Genomic DNA, 24,305 nt, shown 5'->3' on the forward strand with positions numbered 1-24,305 from the left:
CTCCTTGGATACACCCTGCAGCTGCAACTTCAGTCCATCCTTTTGGCCTTCAACAGGTGGAGCGCCCAATCTAAGGTCAACCAAGCCATCCATTATCTGGAACATCTATAAAAGTCCAAACAGAAAGAGTTGGTCTAGTGTGAAGAAAAGTACTTCGCTTCAGGTCCAAAGAACAGAATGATATGGTGATAGCAAAGGTGATGAGGAGGGAGGAAAAGTGCAACAAGTTCAAGGTCATGTCGCAGGATGGACTAGAAACCAAAACTGAGAAGGACTTGTTAACTGGAACACTGGTTGGACAGACTCTTAGAACATCCTGCAGACAACACTTTGCTTCTTCATCTGCTTTACTTACAACAAGCTTCCTGGTCCAATGAACCTTCAGCTGTGGTTCAGGAGTGAGGAATGGTGCAAGCTGCTCCATCTCTCTGCCCTGACAGAGAGATTGTTTCGGTGGACGTGGTCCACCGAAACAAAATGCATGCTTCTCATTGAGCTTACAATACCAGCAGATGATCAGATGGAGCTGGCTGAAAAATAACCATCTACCCAGTAGAAACTGGATGCCAGGAATGTTCAACCAGCAGCAATGCTAAGCAGGTGAGTCCAACTTATTGTACAGACTTAATAGACATGTAAAAATTTCTAAATATTTTCACAACCCTTCAAATACAACATCATCGTGTTTCATTATGTGCTTCATGAATGATTAAATAATCTACTTAAAAATCTAATGTGATTTTACTATGTTGTTTTAAAACAGCTCAATGCACTTTTTTAACTTCCAATCAACATTTTTAAGAGTAAGTTATTGATAGACAACAAAACCCAAAAACGTGTATATAGCACACATACAAATTATTAAGTATAATTTGCTTTTCAGTGTGTTTGTTTTTAGACACTTGAAATACAGACATCTGATCATGATAGTATTTGGATAATGAAAAGATGATATTTTTACAAACACAAGGCATTACAAAGAACAAAAAATTAAACAGTGACTAAAATAACCTCCTGATTCCTGCTGACTTGAGGGCTGACTGAAGTACATCAGCTGAAAGACACATCGAAAAAGTATTTCTGGAATTCGGATGGGACATGATTCAAAGGAAAATAATGGCAAAACATAACAAAGAAGCACCTTGTTCTTTTGTCATGACCTGTGATCAGGAAAAAAAGTCAAACACTTAAGAGCATTTCAGGGAAATGATGGTTCAACGGGACAACAAACAAACGCCTAGTGGGTTTTCTTAAATATGTTACATAATCTACCTTTTGTAAGCAGTTATCTTACTTTTAAATATCTTTCAAGAACGTACACTTTCTGACAATTATGATATGCAAATGATCTGATCATTACCAAATTCAAAATTAATTTAAATCTAACCATAAGTATGTGAAACCAGGCATGCCAATTACTCACTTAATGAAGCTGAAGCCATGTTGGAAATGTTCGCAAAAAAAAAAATTCAACTTAGAAAAATAAAGAGGAGAAAGATAGTCTTCATTCTACTTAGGATGAGAACTAATAGACAAAATCTGTCTACAAGTTTTCTTGCAGTCATTTGATTATTTTATCCATCCCTACATTTTCTGCACACCCTTGTCCCCTAGTGGGGTCGGGAGGGGTGCTGGTGCCTATCTCCAGCTAACATTTTGACTATTTTACACTGCGTGATTTGTCAGAAAATTCAGGTGCTTTTTAAAGGATGAGACACACAAGCAGATGATTGGATGGAGCTGACTGGAAAACAGCAATGTACGCAGTAGAAACTGGATGCCAGGAAGATTCGACCAGCAGCAACGCCAAGCAGCTGAGTCCACCTTTTTGTACAGACTTAATAGACGTAAAAATTTCTAAATATTTTCACAACCCTTCAAATACAACATCATCGTGCTTCATTATGTGCTTCATAAATAATTAAATCATCTAATTAAAAATCTAATGTGAATATATTTTCTTTATTATTGAATAGTAATTACACATTCAAAAATACTTTGGGGGAAAATCCAAAGAACTTACAAATTCAGTCAAATGTAACTATCAATTGAAATAGATTGATGAAGTACAAGCATTTATTGTTTATTGACTACAAATACTAAGTACTAAAGTAAACTAAAAAAATTAGAAGAACTAAAAGCGAAGACCAACTTCTAATAATAAAAGATAAAAGATGGGGTCAAAAGTAAATCAATCAATCAAATCAATCAATTTTTATTTGTAAGGCACATTTCAGCAGCAAAGCATTTCAAAGTGTTTTACATCATAACAAACACAAAACCAGAGTCATGCAACATAGAATCAACAATCAAAACATTGCATTAAGTCAAGTGCCATCATTAAATTCCCAATTGATTACGTTTCATATATACGACTCTAAACAGGTGGGTTTTAGTCGAGATTTAAAGGCACCCAGTGTTTCAGCTGTTTACAGTTTTATGGAAGTTTGTTCCAAATTTGAGGTGCATAGAAACTGAATGCTACTTATCCCCATTTAGTTCTGGTTCTGGGGATGCAGAGTAGAACCAGAACCTGAGGGGTCTGGAAGGTTGGTACAACAGCAGATGTTTACTGTATCGTGGTGCTAAGCCGTTCAGTGATTTATAAACTAACAACAGTATTTTAAAGTTTATTCTCTGAGCTACAGGGAGCCAGTGTAGGGAGTTTAAAATTGGTGTTAGGTGCTCTAACTTCCTGGTTTTAGTCAGAACGTGAGCAGCTGCATTCTGGATCAGCTGCAGCTGTTTGATTGATTTGTTGTAAGGAAGTGTTGTTGAGCCATACAGCAAGAACATAACAATGGAGTTTTTGTTGAATCACATCTTCCATGTGAGTAATCCTAAACCTGAGCGTTTGGTTTCTTTTATGTTGGCCAAGCATTTTTTGTGTTTGAAATGCTAATCTAAGTAAGATTTAATCACTGACATGACACATAGTGCAGACAAAAATAACATTTTCAGATATTTTCTTTCTGTTGAATACGGTTTGAGCTCATTAGTTTCTAGTTGTTTTAAAACAGCTCAATGCACTTTTTTAACTTCCAATCAACATTTTTAAGAGTAAGTTATTGATAGACAACAAAACCCAAAAACGTGTATATAGCACACATACAAATTATTAAGTATAATTTGCTTTTCAGTGTGTTTGTTTTTAGACACATGAAATACAGACATCTGATCATGATAGTATTTGGATAATGAAAAGATGATATTTTTACAAACACAAGGCATTACAAAGAACAAAAAATTAAACAGTGACTAAAATAACCTCCTGATTCCTGCTGACTTGAGGGCTGACTGAAGTACATCAGCTGAAAGACACATCAAAAAAGTATTTCTGGAATTCGGATGGGACATGATTCAAAGGAAAATAATGGCAAAACATAACAAAGAAGGACCTTGTTCTTTTGTCATGACCTGTGATCAGGAAAAAAAGTCAAACACTTAAGAGCATTTCAGGGAAATGATGGTTCAACGGGACAACAAACAAACGCCCAGTGGGTTTTCTTAAATATGTTACATAATCTGCCTTTTGTAAGCAGTTATCTTACTTTTAAATATATTTCAAGAACATACACTTTCTGACAATTATGATATGCAAATGATCTGATCATTACCAAATTCAAAATTAATTAAAATCTATCTACAAGTGTCTGAAACCAGGCATGTCAATTACTCACTTAGTGAAGTTGAAGCCATGTTGGAAATGTTCGCAAAAAAAAAAAAAATTCAACTTGGAAAAATAAAGAGGAGAAAGATAGTCTTCATTCTACTTAGGATGAGAACTAAAAGACAAAATCTGACTTCAAGTTTTCTTGCAGTCATTTGATTATTTTACACTCTGTGATTTGTCAGAAAATTCATGTGCTTTTTAAAACTGCAGTTTTACTTGAATCTAAAAGTTACAGGCCAGCCATGCATTAACATTTGCAACCTCACTAGCTGATCTGTCATCTTAAAGGTTTTACAAAAGATTTCTGCATTACACTACAACAACGTGTGTCCTATTTTTAGGTTTTGCCTTTGGGAAGCACCGTGAAAACAACAAGCCCATTCACCTGTGGAACTGACACATGCTAAAGGCACACAAAACTGAACACGTTGAGAAACATTATAACAATTTCCCATCATAGACTTTCAATTGATTTGATTTTATATAGAAAATGTCAAAAGATTAGAGATGAAAAAATACAGATATTTAACTGTTCTTTTTTTAAAAAAAGGTTTTATTGGCTCTAGTGGCCTTTATTTGATAGTGAATTGATAGGAAAGTGGATAATGAGAGAAGGGGAAGACATGCAGCAAAGGTTGCCAGGCTGGGAATCGAACCTGTCGATTCCCAGCCTGTAAATTCTTAAAAATTTTGCATGATAGTGGACCTTTAATGTTTAAATAGGGTTATTTCCTTACTCTTGCGATTCTCTTCTTCCTTTATGTGTGTTTATTGTTAATGTTTAACAAATATCTGTGTTATTCAATTATGTTAGTTAGTCGATATTCACAGAATGTGTTTTGAGCAGTGTCTTTCAATGAGTCCTAATGAACTATCTAACAAAAAATAGGAGAATAAATAATTTAAAATTATGTAAGCTGAGGTGGAAATGTGACATTACACACATTGAACATTTTTTCATAATTTGTAGATTGTATCCTGGTGGCCATTTCCGGCTCGATTTACATTGAAATGAAGGCTGAGGTAGATCATGGCAGAAGCAGCAATGCTCATGTGTCCACAGCGAAACGGTGAGTAATTATTTGTCACAGCGAAAGCCCCTATGAGTTGAGTATTAATATTAATGTTTCCAAATGAGTGCTGATGTCTTTCTTACATCTTAAAAACAGTTTTCCACTGAGTTGCTTTATTTCTTACAACTAAAAAAAATACACGTCTATTTCAGTGAATGAAAATCAAACATGTCATTTGTCAAAACCAAAATTGTGATTCAGAAACAATGGAATAAATGCCTGCGAAACAACAAGACAGTTTTCTTTGTCTTAACTTTTAGTATATTTATTTAATTTTAGCATTACCTCTTACAATATTGGAACATAAATGTCATTTTCTCTATTATCATCAAAGTATGTGATTTTTGTTTGATTCCACCCCAAGAAAAGTTGTTACTCTCAGGGATTGTCATCATTTTTAAACACTTTAAGTGCAGCAAATAATATTTGAATCAGTTACAATTTTATTTTGCAGGTTAGAGAGGCCCCTTCACTGTCCACTTTTAAAACTCGTCTTAAAACCCATCTATTTTACTTGGCTTTCAACTCCAGCAGGATCTAGTTTTAAATTGTATGTTTGTTTGTTTGTTTGTTTGTTTTTAAACTGTAAGTTTTTATTTTTTTATTGTTGTGTTTTAATGTACAGCACTTTGTATCAGCTGTGGTTGTTTTAAAGTGTTTTATAAATAAAGTTGGTATGATATGGTATGGTATTCAACAAGTTTCTGCAAGTTTGTGAACACAAACAAACCAGGCAACTGTAATTAAATCAAAAAGAGGAAATAAATAGTCCTTGTTAATATGTCTATATACAGTGTTTTGACAGAAGAGGAAGTTGGTGCAGGTTGAGTTTGTGCAAATATGCATATTGATCTTGGCACTCTGAGTGTTAGTTCTTCCTTAAAGAGGCAGCCTGGGGAAAGAAACTGTTTATGTGGTGGCAGGGTTTTGTAAATAGCTCTGTGGCAGTGACCTGATGAAGAAAGTCTAAATTGTCTGTGTCCAGGATGTGTGGGATCACCACAGATTTTTATTGCCCTTTTCCTGACCCAAAAGCTGTTTCAGTCCTGGATGGAGGTGAAGTCAGTCCTGAAGATCCTCTCTTCAGATCTAATTGTTTGTTGCAGTTCTGGACCTGTTCTGTTTTGTTGATGAGCCAAACCACAAAACACAGTGATGGACAAACACAAGACAGTGAATAATGTAGAGGTTGACCAGAAGCCGCTGGAAGTCCATTCTTTGCTGGGCCTTCTTCCGAACAGTGTTTATGTGTGATGATGACCTTCTCAATTCCCGAGAAGGTCAAGATAGTGAAGGGAGGCAGTGTGAGACTGGTTTATTGGTGTGACTGGTCATATTAGCTCACACCAATTATCTCATAGAGATATAGGGGAACCATAAGGATTTCACTTCTGTGAACTACATCTTTGGTGTTTCTGTGGCTTGCTGATTCCTGCCCAGCATGTGTGTGCCACAGGGGTGACCAGGTATCAGGTAACCTGGAGAAACTTTTCAGGCTGGAGAATTGATACTGTATCCTATGTTTCTTACTTTGTTTCTGTGTTTCACACAGTTGCTTTTTTTTTCAACCAAATACCTTTTTAACTTTAACTCGATTAAATTTTAAGTAAATTCTTGGACTATTTCTTTTCACTTCTACAGTACTTTAGTAAAGATGTGTTGAAGTAGTGCTGCTCTTACTGGATTACATTTTTGGATACTCTCATTCTCCACTGTATATGCATAAATGATTGCTTTCTTGATCTTGCCTTTACAAAAAAAAACAAAATCACCAGGATAAAATAAAGCATTCAACACACTATGAGAGTCGGGCAACTCGGGTATTGGTGGTCATGGCACACAGAAGCTATGTTGGCGGTCCCTTATATTCATTTATGACAAGTGGCAACCCTATTATATTTGTTTTGAAAATATTGTAATTGTATACATTTTTATTCAAAGAAAAAAAAAGCAAAATGCCAAACTTCTTTTATTTAGTTATTTATTTTTCTATATATTTTATACATAGCTTAACATCACTTGGAGTAACAATGCAGAACAGCTGTCCAATATTTCATTGTAAAATGCTCTAAACTCACATAAGGTTACATAGAAATTGAACAAAAACATAACTAAAAAACAGTTGAACTTGTCAAAGTAAAGTAAAACCTTTCAGAAATTGATCTTCACAACATAGAGCCTTTCACTCTGTCAAAGATCTGATGAACCTTTGCTGCAGGAACGCAGCCCTCCCTGACAATGCCGATGATTCCTGTGGAAACAGTTTGTGTTAGTCATGAAAAAAGCTAATCTGAAACACATAAATTCGGAACTGCTGTGAGTTTCACCTTCATCAATCCTCAGACAGTTGACCACAGTGGAGGCAACAACCTGATTTGAGTCACCGTCACAGAGGACCCCCTGGATCTTGTGCCCCAGTCGACTGCAGTACATCAAAAAGTATTTCACACAATTAAAGGTCTGATGGACCGTCACTTTCAGTTGCATAAAAATATGTATGATTCATAGAGGAAATGAATTAATCACTGAAAAACTCCAGTGAAGATAAGCTCTGTCTCATAAAAATGCTGAAAGCATATTAAGGACACATAATCTACAAATTGTCAAGTCACTGTGACAAAACTGGCATGTAAAGCTGCCTGAAATGTCCCACAAGTCAGGAAAAATTTTTGAATATTAACATAAAAGTTATAGAGTTCCGTATTAATACCAAACACCTACAATAAAGTGTACTGGAAGAAGACAAATAAAACTAAACTAAAGCTACTAAAGTGAAGTTTTGTGTGAAATGTCAATGTTGTTTAGAAAAGCAAAGCACACTGGCTATATTAAAAAGAGTATCTTACTTGATGACCATGCTGTGGTGGGTGCTGTCTGGTTCTCCACTGGGATTGGCAGACGTAATAGCGAGGGGTCCAGTTATGTCACACAAGTGGCACGTCACGGTGTGGTCAGGAACACGGATCATGATGCTGTCCCTGGTGCCAACGCGGTCGTAAGCTGCTCCAACTCCTGCAGAAGAAAAAATTGCTATTTTAATTTGTTCATAATAACATTGTGAACAATTTATTTTAGCTTAGTTCCAAGTCATTTCAATATCTTCTGACTAACAATAGTAGACACACTATAGAGATTGATTGCAAGCTTGGGTGAAAATTTTACCAAGTTGAAATAGCCAGTCTCCTTTGCTGACGATGCAGCTGATGCCTCCTGGATAAACGTTTCTCATGAACTCCCACAGCAGAGGGCTGAACGGAGGCTTGGCTGCCACCAGCTGCTCTACACTAGAAATGCAAATGCATATAGGCTTCTCTGCTGGCCGGTCCTGGAAGAGAGCCATATTTAACATTATGTTGATGGCTTTTTCATAAATTAAACATGGTGGAAAATAAATGTCACATTGTGCTTGAAAGGTATTCCTGTCTTACCTTAATGTTGTAGATTTTCTCTATAGCCTGGGGATTCTTGCAGGAGGCAGACAGAGCGTACACAGTGTCTGTGGGAATACCACACACACCTCCTTCTTCCAGAAGCTGAGCAATTTTTAAGAGGCCACTTGTGAGGCGAGAGCTGGCCACTGGACAGGGAAGCTCCTCAGATCTTTCTGACTTCATTTTTTCCTAAAATCACAGATGATACAGGAAATGTTCAAAATAATTCATGTGCAGTTAAAAATTCTTAGCGGATCAAACATTGTGTCATCAAAGTTATTACCTTAAAGAGAGGAGGGCCCATTGGCATCACTCTTTGTGAGAACATGTAGTTTATCAGTGACGCCAAAGTGCCATATATGCATATGAGAGACACCAATGCAAGCATGGCAACTGTGGGAAAAAATAATGTCAAAGGTACATAAATTGAGTGAAAAGGTGAAAAGATTCATCTAGATTTAAGTAACTAATGCTTGTCATCATATGTGGCTCATGATAACTTACTTTCAAGTTCATATGGCAGCTTGTTCAGGGTGGAGAGAAGGAAGCAAACAAGAACCACCTCCATCAGCGTTGTCAGGAACAGAAGAACCAGGTTTCTATAAGCAGCTGGACCAGTCAACAGATAATTACCATGATGATCAAAACAAACAGAAAGAAATCTTGACAACAGAAAATGCATAGGTAAAACTTACCAATCAGCATAAGGAAAGCGTTGATGACAAGGAAGGCGATGGCTCCTGCAGTAAAACCATAATCTGCCTCAGTTGAGAGCTGAAGCTGGTTACCTGAATGAAAGGGATTCGAGATTATACTCCCATCTAATTTGTAACAGATATTGTCATAATGTTCGTATATTAGCTAACATACCTGCAAATCTAAACCATGTCCACGTGGCCCAGACAACAACATAGATGGAAGAGATGACTGATCCAAAGCGGCCGCCTCCTGAGACTTGCAACCTGCTGACATAGGCCTGGATGATAGATCCAGAGATCAGGACCCATGGTATGGTCAGGTGCAGGAGAGAAGGGTTCGTACTCATGCTTCTTGAATGAAGAGCTGACAAAGCTGAAACCCCATTTGAAAGATAGAACAGAGCGTCTGAGGTCTGATCGCCTGGGGGAAGCACATCCTGCCCTCCCTGCTTAGACCTTCTACATCTCAAAGCCCTAATCAGCTGCTCAGAAGACACTGGTTGTGATCCTACAGGTATGAGAGACTTTTCTGCAATGGTGTTGATGAGGCGGGTGAAGGTGCCATAGATAGAGACTGCAGCGAAGAGAGAACAAGCTACTCCAAAGAAGATGTAGTAACCCTGCAGGGGGATCTGAGGGACTGTGGAGACTGTGAGCAGGACAAAGAACAAGTTATGGATCAATTCCAGGACGTCCATGTTCAGGCTCCCTACACAGAGCACCAAGGCTGCCACCACAAAGAACCAGTCTCCTACCATTGCTTCCCTTCCAGACACAACTTTACTGTCCTCCACTATTAAAACAGACACAACAAACTCCTCCCAAGCTTTGATCAGCCAATATGTGGCATGCAGCCCAAACTTTGTGGTGTGGTAGCAATCTTGACGCAGGTGGGCGTAGTAGCTGGAGAACAACTGGGCAACTGAGATGATTGATACCCAGGCAACACCTAGACCAAATGATTTCATGTACCCAAAGTTGTAGAAAGCAAAGATGAATGGAGCAATGGAGTCGCAGAAGAAACCCAAAGCCATTGGCTCTGCATATTTTGTGTTCTTCTTCTTCTCCTGGCCTCCACTCTGAGCTTTTCCTGAGTTGGGGGTCCCTAGTAAGAGAACATTAAAGAGTGGGGTACCAAAACCTTTCAGGGCCAGACGTTGAGTCAGACCTTTGATGAGAAGAGCCGCTGAACCATAGATAGCAAAGATCAAAATGAGCAACTCCAGAACCCCAGAGACAATCAGAGCCCAGGAATATGCAGCTAAAGCTACGGCTTCAAAGATCAAGGTGGCTGTGATGGCTCCAAAGACAAAAGGCATGATGTAGTTGACCGTGGCAGAGCAAAACGCAAGAAGAAAGGACAGGATGATGTAGGGGACCAGACCGGCAATTGCTGACTCCTCCATGGACAGACATAAATAGCATTGCGTGGAGTTATCAAGAGACATGTTGCTCATCATGTTGGTGGATGAATTGCTCATCATCTGATCTATTGTTAATGTCATATTTGGATTTTCAGGCAGGGCACCATAGTAGATTCTAGTTGCACCATAACTAGCCCAAAGAGCAGAGTAGCCAATGAAGGCGGTGCCACTCAGGTGGTCGTATTTACGGAAGGAGAGCAGCCCAGCCACCAGCTGGCAAACACCGCCAATCAGGATGAGGTGTACACCTGGAAAAAAAGGTTGCAAATTGGGGGTAAGCTCTCTTCTTAGAACTTTAAACTGTGCTTAATTTGGTTGTTTTACATCCAGTTTTACCTGCAAGAATATTCTCTACTCCAACTGGAGCGTTGCCATTGTGAGCTGTGTTGAAGTTCTGGAGAAGTACAAGGAACGCACTGATCCCATTTGACAACATGCCTAAAACTCCCGGTTCCCCATAGAAACTGGCAGGAAACCCATCAGATGCAGCCATGATGGTTTCAGTGACAGACTCTTGTTCTGATGAAGTACATCACAGAGAATATATACCTCACCAAGTCTATAAATCAACACACTGACCAACTGTTTAAGATGATGTTTCATTGATTAAGTTTGTACCATTCCATTAAGATCCATACCATATATTTCTTAAAATACACAAATTAGCTGGCACAGATGTTTTAGATACATTTATTGTATACATGATAGATACATTATTTTAATGTGTATATATGTCTGGATTTTATCATTTTCATAAATTACAAAAATGCCCTAGCATAAAGAGGAAATATTGTCAATATTTTCACACATTTTAATGCATAATGTATAATCTAAAACAAGCAATTGCATTTAGATGCAAAGCAGTGATTCATCACAACCTATGCCATTCAGTTTTTCTTGGGTACTTTCACTCCTTTAACATGAGAAATAACTTAATAGTTAAGATATACTCCACCCCGTTAGAAAACAGTTTACAACGACTTTTACGACCTGTTGCTTATTGCTGTTTTAGACAAACTTAACTTAACCACTCCTAATCAAAATTGTTCATATTCTGCCCAGAAAAGTGTAATTATTAGTCACATTAACAGATATGACATCTAAATGTGTAATCTAGTGTTTTAAAACTATGAATCTTTTGACTAATGTACCTTTTGATATTTTTAGACAATAAGAGATAAGTTTGTTCTCAAAACAATAAGAGATAAAAATGAAGCATTACCTGATCAAGATGCTTCAAAGATGAAATGCTCAGTGCTCCTGATGCACAGATGAAGGTTTATCCAGTATAAGACTTTTCTGCTTGTAGGCGGAGTTTCAAGTTTAAGTCATCAACTAGTCTTCTTTGCTTTGGCAATCACATTATAGTGTGTCTTAAAATTTTTTAACAATGAACAACACAGGAACCTGGAATTTCCTACCTCGTTCTTTGTTCCTGTGAGGCAAGTTTTGGTACCTGGGCTATATAAGGTGACACCCTTCCCAATATTAGAGCAGCATCATTCAGACACTCTGAGCTAACAGCACAGAGATCCCGAGAAGCACTGAGCGGAAAACTGGTTTTCAACGAAAAAAAATACAGAAGGCGTCATGTTCAGGCTGCAGGTAAAACATATTCATGTAATTTAAGAATCCATAAAAATGGTTTCTATCATAACTGCACTTGAAACATTTTAATGACCTTTAAAACATACTTTTCATTTCTGTGGCATGAACTGTTACAGAAACTACAGCTGTCAACAGAGCCCTTTGTTACAATAAAATCATTGTCTTCTAAGCCACTTGCTTCACATCACGAGTGTCTGACAAAGATCGCCTGCAGAAACTGATCAGATAAGCCTTTTACAATTGCATGAGATCATTTGTACATTTTACTCCCTTGTAGAAAACCATCAGACCGATTTGGGCTGCCAGAAGAATCCACAACTCTGCTGTAGAAGGTGAGAATTTCTGGCTCATTATAGTGTTTTTATTTTTTAGACTTTTTTATGTGACTCTTTGTGGTTGAATTGTGGCAGTATTTCTTTTGCATATCTCATAATCATATGATCTTTTTCTTTCTTTGCAGTGTGTGGTATTTGAATACTTTTGATTATTAGTGTAGCTTAGTGTGTTTGACGTAAACATCACTAAACGTCTTTTTAATCTTAATGATTCTAAAATCAGCATTCTTTCTGTATATTTGTACATTGTAAACGTATAACTCATGTCACCATTTTAGGTTAATATTTTACTTCAGATAGACTTTCTAAACTTTACTCTTCACATCCTCATTAACCCTCAGGTAAAAGAGAAATCTTTTCTTTTCTCCTTTCAACAGTGTTGAGGAGCCCGACATCTGAGGAAACAGTCACTGCTAGTTTTGGGGAGTTTATCAGTAAAGTCAAGCCCGAGCACCTGTCCTCTGTGGTTCTCCACCGCAGTAAAAGAATGGTACTGGACAGCATTGGAGTTGGTCTCATTGGTAGCACAACTGAGGTGTTTGAAATGGTGCTACAACACTGCAAGGTAGGAAATAGACAATGTCAATATGTATATATAGGTTTATATAGTCCCACTATTTGACTCTCTTATTCAGCTTGTAGCAAACTTGTAGAATTGGACAAATTCAAAACTACATTTTACATGTATTCAAATATTCAAAATCTAATCTTAATGAAAGCTAAATGTTTCTTTCTCAACTGTAACTCAATATTTCATTTTAATTTTTATTGTAACCAAAATTAACTGTCTTCTTGTAAACCCCAGCACATGTATGGCCATGATAACATCTGCTCAGTGTACGGAAAAAGAGGCATCAGGCTCTCCCCAACACTGGCAGCTTTTGTCAATGGAGTGGCAGTAAGTGTTGTTATGCTACTATTACAAATAGACTCATAGTATTTTACATTAGTAATAAATAAAAAAACCTACCAGAAAAATCAGGATAAAATTTTGAAAGCAATCCTTTGTGTAACTTTGTTAAAAGTATCCAATATTGTTTATTAAGGTGTATCACCAAATCAAAAAGAAAAGCTACAGTTCATATCCTTTTTAGACATTGTTTATTCCACTAAGAAAGATTGCTTTGTCTATTACTAAATAATTAAAAAACTTTTTTTTCTTTCAATCACACCGCAGACTCACTCCATGGACTTTGACGACACCTGGCATCCAGCAACTCACCCATCCGGAGCCGTCCTTCCTGCTGTGTTAGCGCTCAGTGACATGATGCCAGCCAGCAGGAAACCCAGCGGTCTGGACTTCTTACTCGCGTTTAACGTGGGCATCGAGATCCAGGGCCGCCTGATGAGGTTCTCCAACGAGGCCCACAATATTCCTAAAAGGTCAGTTCTTCAGAGTCGGATTGCATTCGCACTGGAACTGAAATACATATGCATTTTTGTTAATGGTTTGAATCATATACTTTTTTATGTCTTTGCTGATGATATTTCCTTTTAAAGTTAAAAGTGTATATGCTGAAAAAATTTGTTTTGGAAGGATTTACTGCGTAGTTGTGCAAAGTGAACCTAACAAAGGCCTCACACACTGCAAATGTGTGAGGCCTTTCATAGCTTCATAGTGTTTTTCCCCTCAACACAGAAATTCAGAGATGTTTTGTTTACTTTTGTGCTTGGGTTTGTCTCTGAACTGTGGTACCTTTGGCTCTCTTTGGCTAACTGGAGCTTTTTCTGTTGACACTGCTCCTTCCTGAAACAGGTAAAGTTCATCCCAGGTTCAGTCAGGACAGAAATGTGGTTTTAATCAGCAAAAATTATGATGATGCACAGAGTTTCAATAATTTCAGTTTGGGTACACAAAAACACTCGACGAGCAGAGAAAACAACTCTTCATATTTAGCTTGGAGGCTTTTTTGGGATAATTAGATTCATTAGTTTCCTTCGCATCATCACATTTTTAGGTTCTCTGAACTCTGTGACTAGAAATGTTTGACACACTTGATATTGAAATACGGCTAACTTTTAAAATACTTATGTTTATGCAGTAGATATTCAGGTCTCTGTGTGTCCTTTGACAGGTTTCATCCTCCCACTGTGGTCGGTCCCATGGGAAGTGCAGCAGCCTGTGCTCGCCTCCTGTCTCTGGACTCCTCTCAGTGCAGCCATGCCTTGGCCATAGCTGCTTCCCTGGCTGGAGCTCCCATGGCTAATGCTGCCACTCAGTCTAAACCCCTCCACATCGGCAACGCCTCACGCCTTGGGCTTGAAGCTGCCCTTCTGGCATCCAGAGGCCTAGAGGCCAGTCCTCTGGTGTTGGATGCTGTTGCAGGAGTGGCAGGCTTTAGTGCTTTTTATGAAGATTACATGCCACAGCCTTTAGATTCACCCCATGATGGCCATGCATTCCTGCTAGAGGAGCAGGACATGGGCTTCAAGCGCTTCCCCGCCCATCTGGGGATGCACTGGGTGGCAGATGCTGCAGCTTCCGTCCATAAGCTTCTAGTGGGCTTTGGTCCTGGAAAGGTCTCTCCAGATCAAGTCCAGGACATCTTGCTCAGAGTCCCCCTCTCTAAATACATCAACAGGCCTTTCCCTGAGTCGGAGCATGAGGCCCGCCACTCCTTCCAGTTTAACGCCTGCAGCGCTCTCCTGGATGGTGAGGTGACCGTCCAGTCCTTCACGCCAGGCGCCATTAGCCGCTCCGAGCTCCGCGCTCTGCTGAGCCGCGTTTGGTTGGAGCATCCCCACGACAACCCCGCAAACTTCAACGTGATGTACGGGGAGGTCCAGGTGACGCTTGTGGGAGGAGACATTCTGAAGGGACGCTGTGATACCTTCTACGGCCACTGGCGCAACCCGCTGACCAACGAGAGCCTGAGGAAGAAGTTCAGGAACAACGCAGAGGTGGTGCTTCCATCAGCGAAGGTTGAGCGGCTGATCGAGGCGGTGGACGAGCTGGACAGACTTGACGACTGCCAGGACTTGCTCTCACAGCTGCAATGAAGATATATTGCAAATATATTTAATATATATGATGAGTTTCATTGTCACCAATAAACACTTATTTGTACATTTTATCATCTTCGTGCTTCATTAAATTGTATATATTCTGTACTTCAAATTATTCTGTTTGAGAGTTACATTTGCAAAAATGTTCTTTTTCTGGAGTTCTTGTAAGCTGATATATCTATTTGTGTACATCATACTGCTGTGTAAAAATATGTTGTCAAATATAAGAAAGATAAATGGATCACAAAAATCTATCAATAAACCACAGAGTTATATGCAAACAACTGCTGTCATAACACTTTGTTATAGTATTTATATTTTCTTCTGCATTCTTTGCAGTATGTGGAGCTGTCTCTTTCGTTTTGCCTCAGTTCAGTTCATCACTCTTCTCTGAATATGATCATATAAATCATATGTCTTAAACATAAAACTGGCCTGGTGTGCTTTCCTGTATCTACCTCTTTATGTTGATGAAGCAACCAGTCCCTTTGAGACCCTTCAAGGACAGGAGAAAAAGAGGACGAATTAATGGCTGGATCATCAGGAAAAAAATGCCCCTCTCCAAAACGTCTTGAAAGAGAATCATTCTCTGTGCTTGAAAAAGTGGCAGATATTACACTTATTTACAAGCCATTATAGATTAGTTGACATAAATTATATTTTCTAACACCATGAACTTGGTTCAGCTTGTTCTGTTTAACTGAAATATTAGATCTCAGCGATTCTCCCCAGGGTAAATAATTAAAGACGCTGGATGGATGGATATTTTTCATCTTACAGTATATGAATATTAATTACCTAAAAACAAATCTCAACAAGACGGAGAACTGCACCATCAGGTGGAGAATCTGTACTTCCCAAAATGTAGTTCCAATATAACTACAATTTGTTACACTGCTGCAAATCAGACAGTAAAATTATGCAAAAAACCCACAAATACACACAGCAGCAAATCCTGGAACAACTCAAATTGAGATGGATGGAATCACAAAATGAAAACATTTTGTTTGTTACTGAATGAAGCTTGCATTCAGGTTGTGCTCAAACTAATGAGTCTTCATGCGTTTAAACAATTTTATTAGTTTAGTGATGTGAGCAAAAGAATGTTAAAATGAAGGCTATTTTCAGAAAACAAGAATTCATCGTAATTCAAGGGTTATTTTTTTACAGCGGAGTGAAGTCTAAAGTGAGAGGAGCATACTGACAGATATGTATGTTGCAGTAATGAGCAGCAGCATCTAGAGGGAGACAAGAGAATGAAAAGTCAGCAGGAAAGAGCAACACAAACCTCTTTGTTCTCAGAAAACTGTGGAAAATCAGGCTTAACACACTATGAGTCATTCCAGGTCCAAATTTATTTTCATGGCTGGTATCTGAGTAATAATAAAGCAAATTAATCTATTTAAAAATATTAGCATTAAATTCAAAATTTTTTGGTATTCATTTCTGAAGGTCTTTTAAATTCGCCTTTAAACTTAAGCTGCTTTTTTGCTTTGTTTTCAGACCAACCTCTGAGCATTTTTAAAATAAAGGTTGTGTCTATTTATTTTATTTTATTTTTTGTTGAATCACTGAACTCTGACATATACATTTTTATCAGAAAAATTCGAAGCCATTCAGTACTTTACGTCATCGAGACGGATGAACCAGTCATGATAAAAGTAAATGTAGCAAAGAGCCCATTTTAAAAAGGGTCCTTTGGGGAATGATGGATTCGTCAGATTTACCTCCATCTTTAAAAAGCCACGGGCTTCTCATTGGATTCATCGGTCATTTGACGTAAATAAATGGATGGTTTCGAATTTTTTACACTTGAACAAGCAAAAAACAGAAGTGACGGTCTCTGGTGGCACCTTTGACACCTTGAACATAGATTTTGGTTCTCTGACACAGTGTGTGTTACTAACTACATATATTAGTCAAAATGAAGCCAATTATATCAAGGCAGCTTTGTGAAACTGTTACATCTTGGCTGGATTACTGTAACCTGCTCTATTTTGGGATTACTGATGCGTTCATCAGCAGACTGCACATTGTGCAACTGCGAAACATTACCCTCATTATGACTTTACTTCACTGGTTGCCTGTTTCGCTTCAGTTTTTAAGTTATTTTATTCACTTTTGCATCTCTTCAAGATGCCTAATGTGACTTCTATAAGAATATGTTGCTTCTTAAAACTATCTCTATGTCACGGCAGTATAATATGAGACTCTGCTGCATCAAGAAGGCAGTATTGCTTTATTTTTGTTTCTTGCGCTCCGTCTGAGACTCTTAAATCCAGGCTGGTTTTTGTTTTTTTAGTTAGTTGATACAGACAAAAACTGGAAGTTTAAGTGTTTTGTTAATAAATTCTGATATCTTAGAAATAATTTATTTGTGTGTTTATTCTGTATGTGTTTGAGAATGTCAGTCCAGAACTTAATCAGTCATCAATTGTTATTTCAGACCAAACGTCACTAGTAAGGAATAATGTCATGAAGTCAGAGAATAAAGGATGAGTAATTGGTTTTGAAAAGGGCTGTTAATATTTGCTTTGTTGTTGTAGAGATTTCTGCAATTGTTTCCTGGTAGCAGGTAAAATGTAAAAAAATGAGCTAAAGAATCAAGGTGAACAGAATGAGGGAATTTTTCTTTAAACCATTTTCTCCGAATATCCACAAACTTCCTGGTTCTGACGATAAAAGATGTCGTAGCTTTTTCTTTTGTCCAGCATTTATGGTCAACAGTATTTCCTTGTGAAAATACCGGCCTTTTTTTTCTGGGGTATTTCTTGAATTTTTTTTTTTTCTACAAAGGTAGTCAGTGGTTGCCTTTTAAATGTAGATGTCAAATTAAAGCCAGTTATTTTTTTTATTACTTGTTCTATGTCAAGACATTTATGTTTATTTCAACGTTTGTTTCTCACAGAAACAAAGTGATTTATGCTCTGTCCAGCATATCAATAAGTATCTCTTTGACATCCGGAGATTGATGGCTCTGATTTTTTTAATTTTATTTTTACAATAACAAGGCTAATGTCATGCTATGTAGAACCAATTCAGCACATTGATTATTTGTACCTGATTGTGTGTGAGGAAAAACTCTGGAATAAACTGGAAACTGGATATCACCCTTCAACTTCTCACTTTTGCTGGGCAAACATACATTTATTGTATATATTAAACAGGTTTGCACAATGAAGATGGATCTACAGTTTTCTCAGATTTTCTTACATTTCTGACTTCTGTGCGTGATTTTATTTTAGCTGAAGAAAGACCAAAATTTAAACAAATAAAACAAGCAGAATAAACTAAAAAGTTAACGATTTGTTTTTCATCATTTATTTGTTGAGAGAAGTGATCCAGCATCATTAATCTGTAAATGCCAAAGAAACAAAAAAACTGTGTTATTGGTGTGAATCTGATGCTTTACAGACCTTTTGTTTGGAATATGCAAAAAGGAAAATGCTCCTTTTCATTTAAGTACATCTAAATGATCAGAACCTGTCTTAATTAAAATGAATTATATGTGTGACCAACTATATCCAAATACAAAAAAAACATTCAATTAGATGTCAGACACTGCAGGTCATTTACAATGCAAAATAATTTCAGTGTTTTGAACTATCAACCCCAAAATGCTTACATATTGTCAGACAGCGGTTTCATGAAGACACTGATATCCTCACTGCAGTTTTAAACTTGCTCATTGAAGGCATTTTCAGATGGTGTACAGGGATAAGTTTCCATACATATGGGAATGTAAAATGTAGACTTCTTTTATATTTCAGATACCTAAGAAGATGAGTTTGTCAAAAGAGCAAAGAATTGAAATTGTACTGACGGCTGGATCAGGAAGCAGACGCATGGTTGGACAAAACTTTAGCAGAAAACATGGATCGAGCATCACACACACGGCACTGTGGCAAAACGTATTTCCAAGTTTCAGAAAACTGGAAGTGTTGCAGATCAACCATAAAGTGGTCCAAGACGTGCAGTGATTACACTGTCCCACAAAAAAACAAAAAAAAAAACATTTTATATAAACAATATGAAATGTTTATTTTTTTCTATGAATGGAAACTTATGGCCCACCCTCTATGTTCAACGAATGGATATATTAAAATTAGCGTATATTAGGACAATAAATGTCATCATAAAACAGAGTTAATCGATCCATTTTATTTTTATTGTTGAAACAGTGACGTGTCACCAGATTTCCAGCAGTCACTAGATCACACACTCTTTTAATTACTTCTGTTTTCATTTCGTGATGGCTCTTTCCTCAGTTTCATAATGAAACATCTTTATACTTTTTGGTGGGTTCATTAGTCACTAATTGTTCTTTCACTCTACATGAAAATGAATAAATAGTTTGCTATGAGGGTGTGGTGAGGGAAGCTGGATCTAGCAGGTTTTAACAGAATAACATCTATTGTTTCAGATTTCATCAGAAACTATCAATCACAATGCGTTCTCCATTACTAGAGCGGAACGTAAACAGTCAGAGATAACATAACATAAAAGGCATGCAGGTCAAACAAAGAAATGTTTCTAAATAGCCTCCACACACCTGAATGATGTCACTGCCTTGTACTTTTCTGGGCTGGTGCTTTCCCTGAAATATGAGGACATAGGTCTTTTGAGTAAAGTTTATGAATTTTAAAATGATGTCACAATGGTAGGAGTTTCCAAAGCTGAAGGGTATATAATGACTGACAGGCAAGAGTCAGACAGAATCCAGACTTACTGAGAGACTGAGCAGACAACAGGTATGGAGAGACACCTTCTGCTGTAGTTAAAGCTTAGACTTTGCAGAATAATATTCTACCTAAACAAAAAGAAAAATATTACCCCATTTGACCATGTTCCATCATTATTTGTAAATCAGCAGTGTTTTGTTCAGCTTTTTTTGCAGGAATTGGACAACAGAAAATTCTTTTGGAGAGTTTTACGTCTCTGCAGTCTCAGAGTTGTTTTTAGTGCACACGAAAATAGAGTTTCTTATATTTACAAGTCCAATTAACTTGATTCAAGCGTGTAACCAGTTATAAACTGAGCACAAGTGCTGCGGTGTGCTTATTTTGAAGTGTATGTTCTTTATAATCAGCAAATAACTAAAGCCAGGTCAATGTGAAGGCACACCTTTAATGGCGTTGACTTAACTTAAGCTCTTTTGAACTTTTAAACTTCACCTTCAGTCGACATCTCACCAACATTGGAAGCAGAAAGCCAGAGACATCGGCAGGGAAACGCAACGATGACTACGTCTCCAGCTGAACTACAGGAGCGCTACAATGAGGAGGGCTTCCTGTCACCGGTGCCCGTGCTGGACGAGACAGAGCTGAGGGAGGCCAGGGAGGCCTTCGCTAAGCTGGAGGAGGAATTTGGTAGGTAACAAACAGAGGGAGGGGGAAGGAGAGGAAAAATTCAGAGATTGAGCAAGATATAGAGAACTGAGATCATATGAAACTGACAGGACAGTTTCATTTGAAACTGTTTAGTTGAAACCAAACTGTCTAATATCTAAACTAAACAGTAGTACTCAGTGAAGCAGTGTGCTACTGCTTCACTGGTTTATTTCTATAGAAGCACAGCAACACTTTTCTCAGTAAAAGTAGCTGTAATGGGATGTATAGATACGAATTTCACAACAGGTGCCATGTAATTCACATGTACAAAGAAACCAAAAACAATAAGTTTATATGTTAAATATGGAAAAAAAAATTGTAATAGCATAGAGAACATAACATTTATTTATTATTTAGTAGAAAAGCCATTACTGGCTACTGACTCAGCCATTCTGGCAGCTTCATATTATTTCTCTGACAGGTCAGAGTTTACTTGACTGTCTGAAAATCACTCCTCTTTTCCTCTGAAGAATGATTCATCCATCGAATCAGATGATCTGTCTGGGATAAAAGGGCAAATGATTTTTGAACAGCCTTCTATTGTTATTTCAGATGCTTGTGTTGTTGCAACAAAAATGTAACAAAGTGATCACAGGAAAATGTGTGTGTTTGTTCAGTCCTACAGAAGAAATTTTTTAATTTTTTTTACTTGAAAATTACACAGTAAGGAAATTTAATAATATCAAGATAAAAACACCAGTAAATACAGCATGCTACATTCATCAAGTGTGATGTGTGAGTAATTAAATTAAACAAATGTTTCAATAAACAGCTGATTTATCCATATGCAAATATTAAATAACTACAGTAATACTTGAACACACCCACCTCAGACCCAGTCTGTTCTTCTCTATTAGTTTAATCGTGTTGTTTTTTTTTTTCATTTACATCACATTTTCTTACATAATAAATACTTTCTGTAGATTTAAGCTTAACTTTGCACACCAGCAATCATTTTAATGTTCTTCTTCTTTGATGAAAAAAAACCTCTTTGTCGTGATTAAATATTTCTCTGAGAAAACTGTTGACATATCCAATACTTTGTTGAACCGATTTTCTATTTTTTCTATTTATTTTTTTTCTAACCGTGTATTATCATGTTTCAAACAGGTACAGCATACACACAGTACAGCCTCCACAATGTTCATCTTCAGTACCCCTGGGTGATGAGCCTGACCAAACATCCCCACATCCTGCAAGTGATCCAAGCCATCCTGGGACCTGACGTCATTCTGCTGGACTCTCGATTTATCTGTAAATACCCGACAGTCAAACTCCAGGAGAGCAAAACAGATCAAAGCAAACCTGATGGAGACGATGAGCTCCCTTATGTGGCCTGGCACCAGGACATGAGGTGAATATAACTTACCAAAAGAAAATAAAGTTTCTTTTTTGTGTTGCATGATTAAGAGTGCGGTGTTCACAGGTACTGGGGTATTGCCGGTGGACCTGTTCTGTCTGTGTGGCTTGCTCTTGATGATTCACAAAAAGAAAACGGAGTCCTTCAGGTCATCCCAGGTAAGCTAAATTTGTTATTTGCATTTTCTAAGTTATCACTGGCAGTCCAGGCCAGCTGTATGCTCCATGTATTTGACGTTAGTCCCTTACAGGAAGTCACTGCTCTGGCATGCTGCCCCATCGCCAAGCAACCCGCCCTGGAAACCTACTGTCAGTCAACCAGGAGATCCCAGAGGAGCTGGTGCAGGTGGACGAAGCTGTGCTCTGTCCTCTGAAAGCCGGACAGATGTCGGTGGGTTTATTTGTTTTTTTGTGATAAAACCTTGAGGCTATCAAATGCTCTAAAAACAAGTTTATCTCAATCAGCTATATATATTTTTTCCAGATTCATGATGGACTTCTTGTCCATGCAAGTGATGCCAACACTTCCCAAAAGAGGCGCTGTGGATTTGTGATCCGTTATGTTCCCACCTATGCCTACCCCACTGAGGTGAGATAATCATATTTTCTTAGCCAGTGGTTCTTTTAGAAAACTTACCTTTCATTTCTAATAACTTTTTTTTTGTCTGTTTTAACTTTAGGATCCTGATCGTCCCAGGAAGTTTCATGCAACAGAGTTGGTCTGTGGGGTGGATCAGTTCCACCATTTCTCCAACAAAAGCACATGAAGGATTAGTGAAGCCTTCACAACAACTGCTTTAACATCTCGCTTGATAAATCAAATGTCTATTTAGTGTTTATATGGAATTATGTATATGAACTATAATACATCCTCTGACTCTAAATTAAACCATTGTCTGGTTAACTTTTTCTTTTAAGCTGCTAATGCCTGTTTAAATATTATTAAAAGAACAAAAAAAAGTTGAAAATCTCATTTTCTTTTCTTAAATCACATTTTTCTTCCTTCACATGTCCATGTGGTTTAAAAATCAGTAAATTTACACAACTCAACCCTTGAAGAGAAAGGCAGATGAAAAAATACATATTTGAGTACAAACCTCCAGGCAGCTTCTAAATGAAACCAACAGCACAGGATATGGCCAGACAGAAGAAGAATAATCTACACTTCTGGTAGGTATCAAGTTTCTACACATAGAAATACAATTTAATTTACATGTTCCACTTTCACTGAACAGGACTTTATTAAAAGTATTTTAGTAACAGTAGGCTTTAAAATTCAGAAATGCTTTGGAAGACACTCGATACACTGTGAGAATATTTTGAAAAGGGATTTTTTTCTCTCCAAAGATTGAAAAAGGAAGGTGCTCTAGAATCACCTCGTGTCTAACCGCGCGTGTCCCAGTATCTGTACCACCAAACTGTAAAAGTATCCATAGTAAAATTAGGAAATGTTTACAACAATGCAGATTTTCAAAGATTTTGCATGTGACAACAACTTGGGAAATAGCTAATTGCCCTTAAAAAAATAAAAAAAAATGTCACCACGATGGGTAACACTTTATTTGAAAGGGTGTGAATAAGACTGTTATTACACTGTCATAAACATGACATAACACCTGTCATGAACATCAGTAAGTCTTCATGAATATTCATGACTGTTGTCATAAAGTGTCATTCGGTAAATCATGACACTTTTAATACAAAGTTGACATTATTCAAATTGTCTTCGTTATGACAGATTGTCATTAACTACGTCAACTTGTCATAGAAATCATGATCTGGCATGAATTTGTTATAAAAGTATTACCGATTAAACTTTAAAATTTTGCTTCATGTAGTAATGTTATATTATATAGCTCTGCCATGTTGTTTAGTGTTAATTTTCTTAATTTAATCGATCCTAAAGTTTTACAGCAAGATGTCTACAAAGCACTTATGAACTTTGCATTTGAAACATTATTTAAGGCTGTTTTAACCCTTGTGCATGCAAGGACTGAGGCAGACGTAGAGAACTGTGGGAAATGATACAAGTTTTACGTGTGTGAGGTCGGTTGGACCCCATTTCTAAACACAAGGGTTAAGTAGTGCAATACACCATCTCCACCAGTAAGAGGCAGCAGTGCACGAACAGGCGTGCAGTGTGTTGGTGAAGAAGAAATCTTCCATATTGTGGGCAAACCATAGATATAATCAGGGTAGATATAATCAGGGGTAGTTTGAAAGTAGTTTTAAATTCTTGGGGGTACCATATATATATATATATATATATATATATATATATATATATATATATATATATATATATATA

The 24,305-nt window shown here is 37.4% G+C and overlaps 3 protein-coding genes across 3 annotated transcripts; 2 read left to right on the forward strand and 1 right to left on the reverse strand.

Moving 5' to 3' along the window:
- Nucleotides 1-4,261: 4,261 nt before the first annotated feature.
- Nucleotides 4,262-10,975, reverse strand: LOC108166619 (uncharacterized). Its single transcript, XM_081611809.1, has 9 exons — nucleotides 9,048-10,975; nucleotides 8,873-8,965; nucleotides 8,682-8,786; nucleotides 8,461-8,570; nucleotides 8,175-8,366; nucleotides 7,909-8,071; nucleotides 7,593-7,758; nucleotides 7,074-7,168; nucleotides 4,262-6,997 (listed from the first exon to the last, which is right to left on the reverse strand). The coding sequence occupies exons 1-9, from the start codon at nucleotides 10,378-10,380 to the stop codon at nucleotides 6,912-6,914; spliced, it is 2,343 nt and encodes a 780-aa protein (XP_081467935.1). The 5' UTR covers nucleotides 10,381-10,975; the 3' UTR covers nucleotides 4,262-6,911.
- Nucleotides 10,976-11,066: 91 nt separating this feature from the next.
- irg1l (immunoresponsive gene 1, like) lies at nucleotides 11,067-16,783 on the forward strand. The gene is made up of 6 exons (XM_081611811.1): nucleotides 11,067-11,904; nucleotides 12,185-12,239; nucleotides 12,620-12,807; nucleotides 13,048-13,140; nucleotides 13,420-13,625; nucleotides 14,318-16,783. Exons 1-6 carry the CDS (start codon nucleotides 11,890-11,892, stop codon nucleotides 15,240-15,242), a joined length of 1,482 nt encoding a protein of 493 aa, XP_081467937.1. The 5' UTR covers nucleotides 11,067-11,889; the 3' UTR covers nucleotides 15,243-16,783.
- Nucleotides 16,784-19,556: 2,773 nt separating this feature from the next.
- Nucleotides 19,557-22,968, forward strand: LOC103471184 (L-threonyl-[L-threonyl-carrier protein] 4-chlorinase). The gene is made up of 7 exons (XM_081612080.1): nucleotides 19,557-19,999; nucleotides 20,429-20,617; nucleotides 21,749-21,992; nucleotides 22,065-22,156; nucleotides 22,249-22,388; nucleotides 22,482-22,586; nucleotides 22,678-22,968. Exons 2-7 carry the CDS (start codon nucleotides 20,488-20,490, stop codon nucleotides 22,762-22,764), a joined length of 798 nt encoding a protein of 265 aa, XP_081468206.1. The 5' UTR covers nucleotides 19,557-19,999; nucleotides 20,429-20,487; the 3' UTR covers nucleotides 22,765-22,968.
- The last annotated feature ends 1,337 nt before the right edge of the window (nucleotides 22,969-24,305 follow it).

This window comes from Poecilia reticulata, chromosome 10 (genome assembly GCF_904066995.2).
Source record: "Poecilia reticulata chromosome 10, P_reticulata-male-v2, whole genome shotgun sequence".
In the NCBI taxonomy this organism is placed as follows: Eukaryota; Metazoa; Chordata; class Actinopteri; order Cyprinodontiformes; family Poeciliidae; genus Poecilia; species Poecilia reticulata.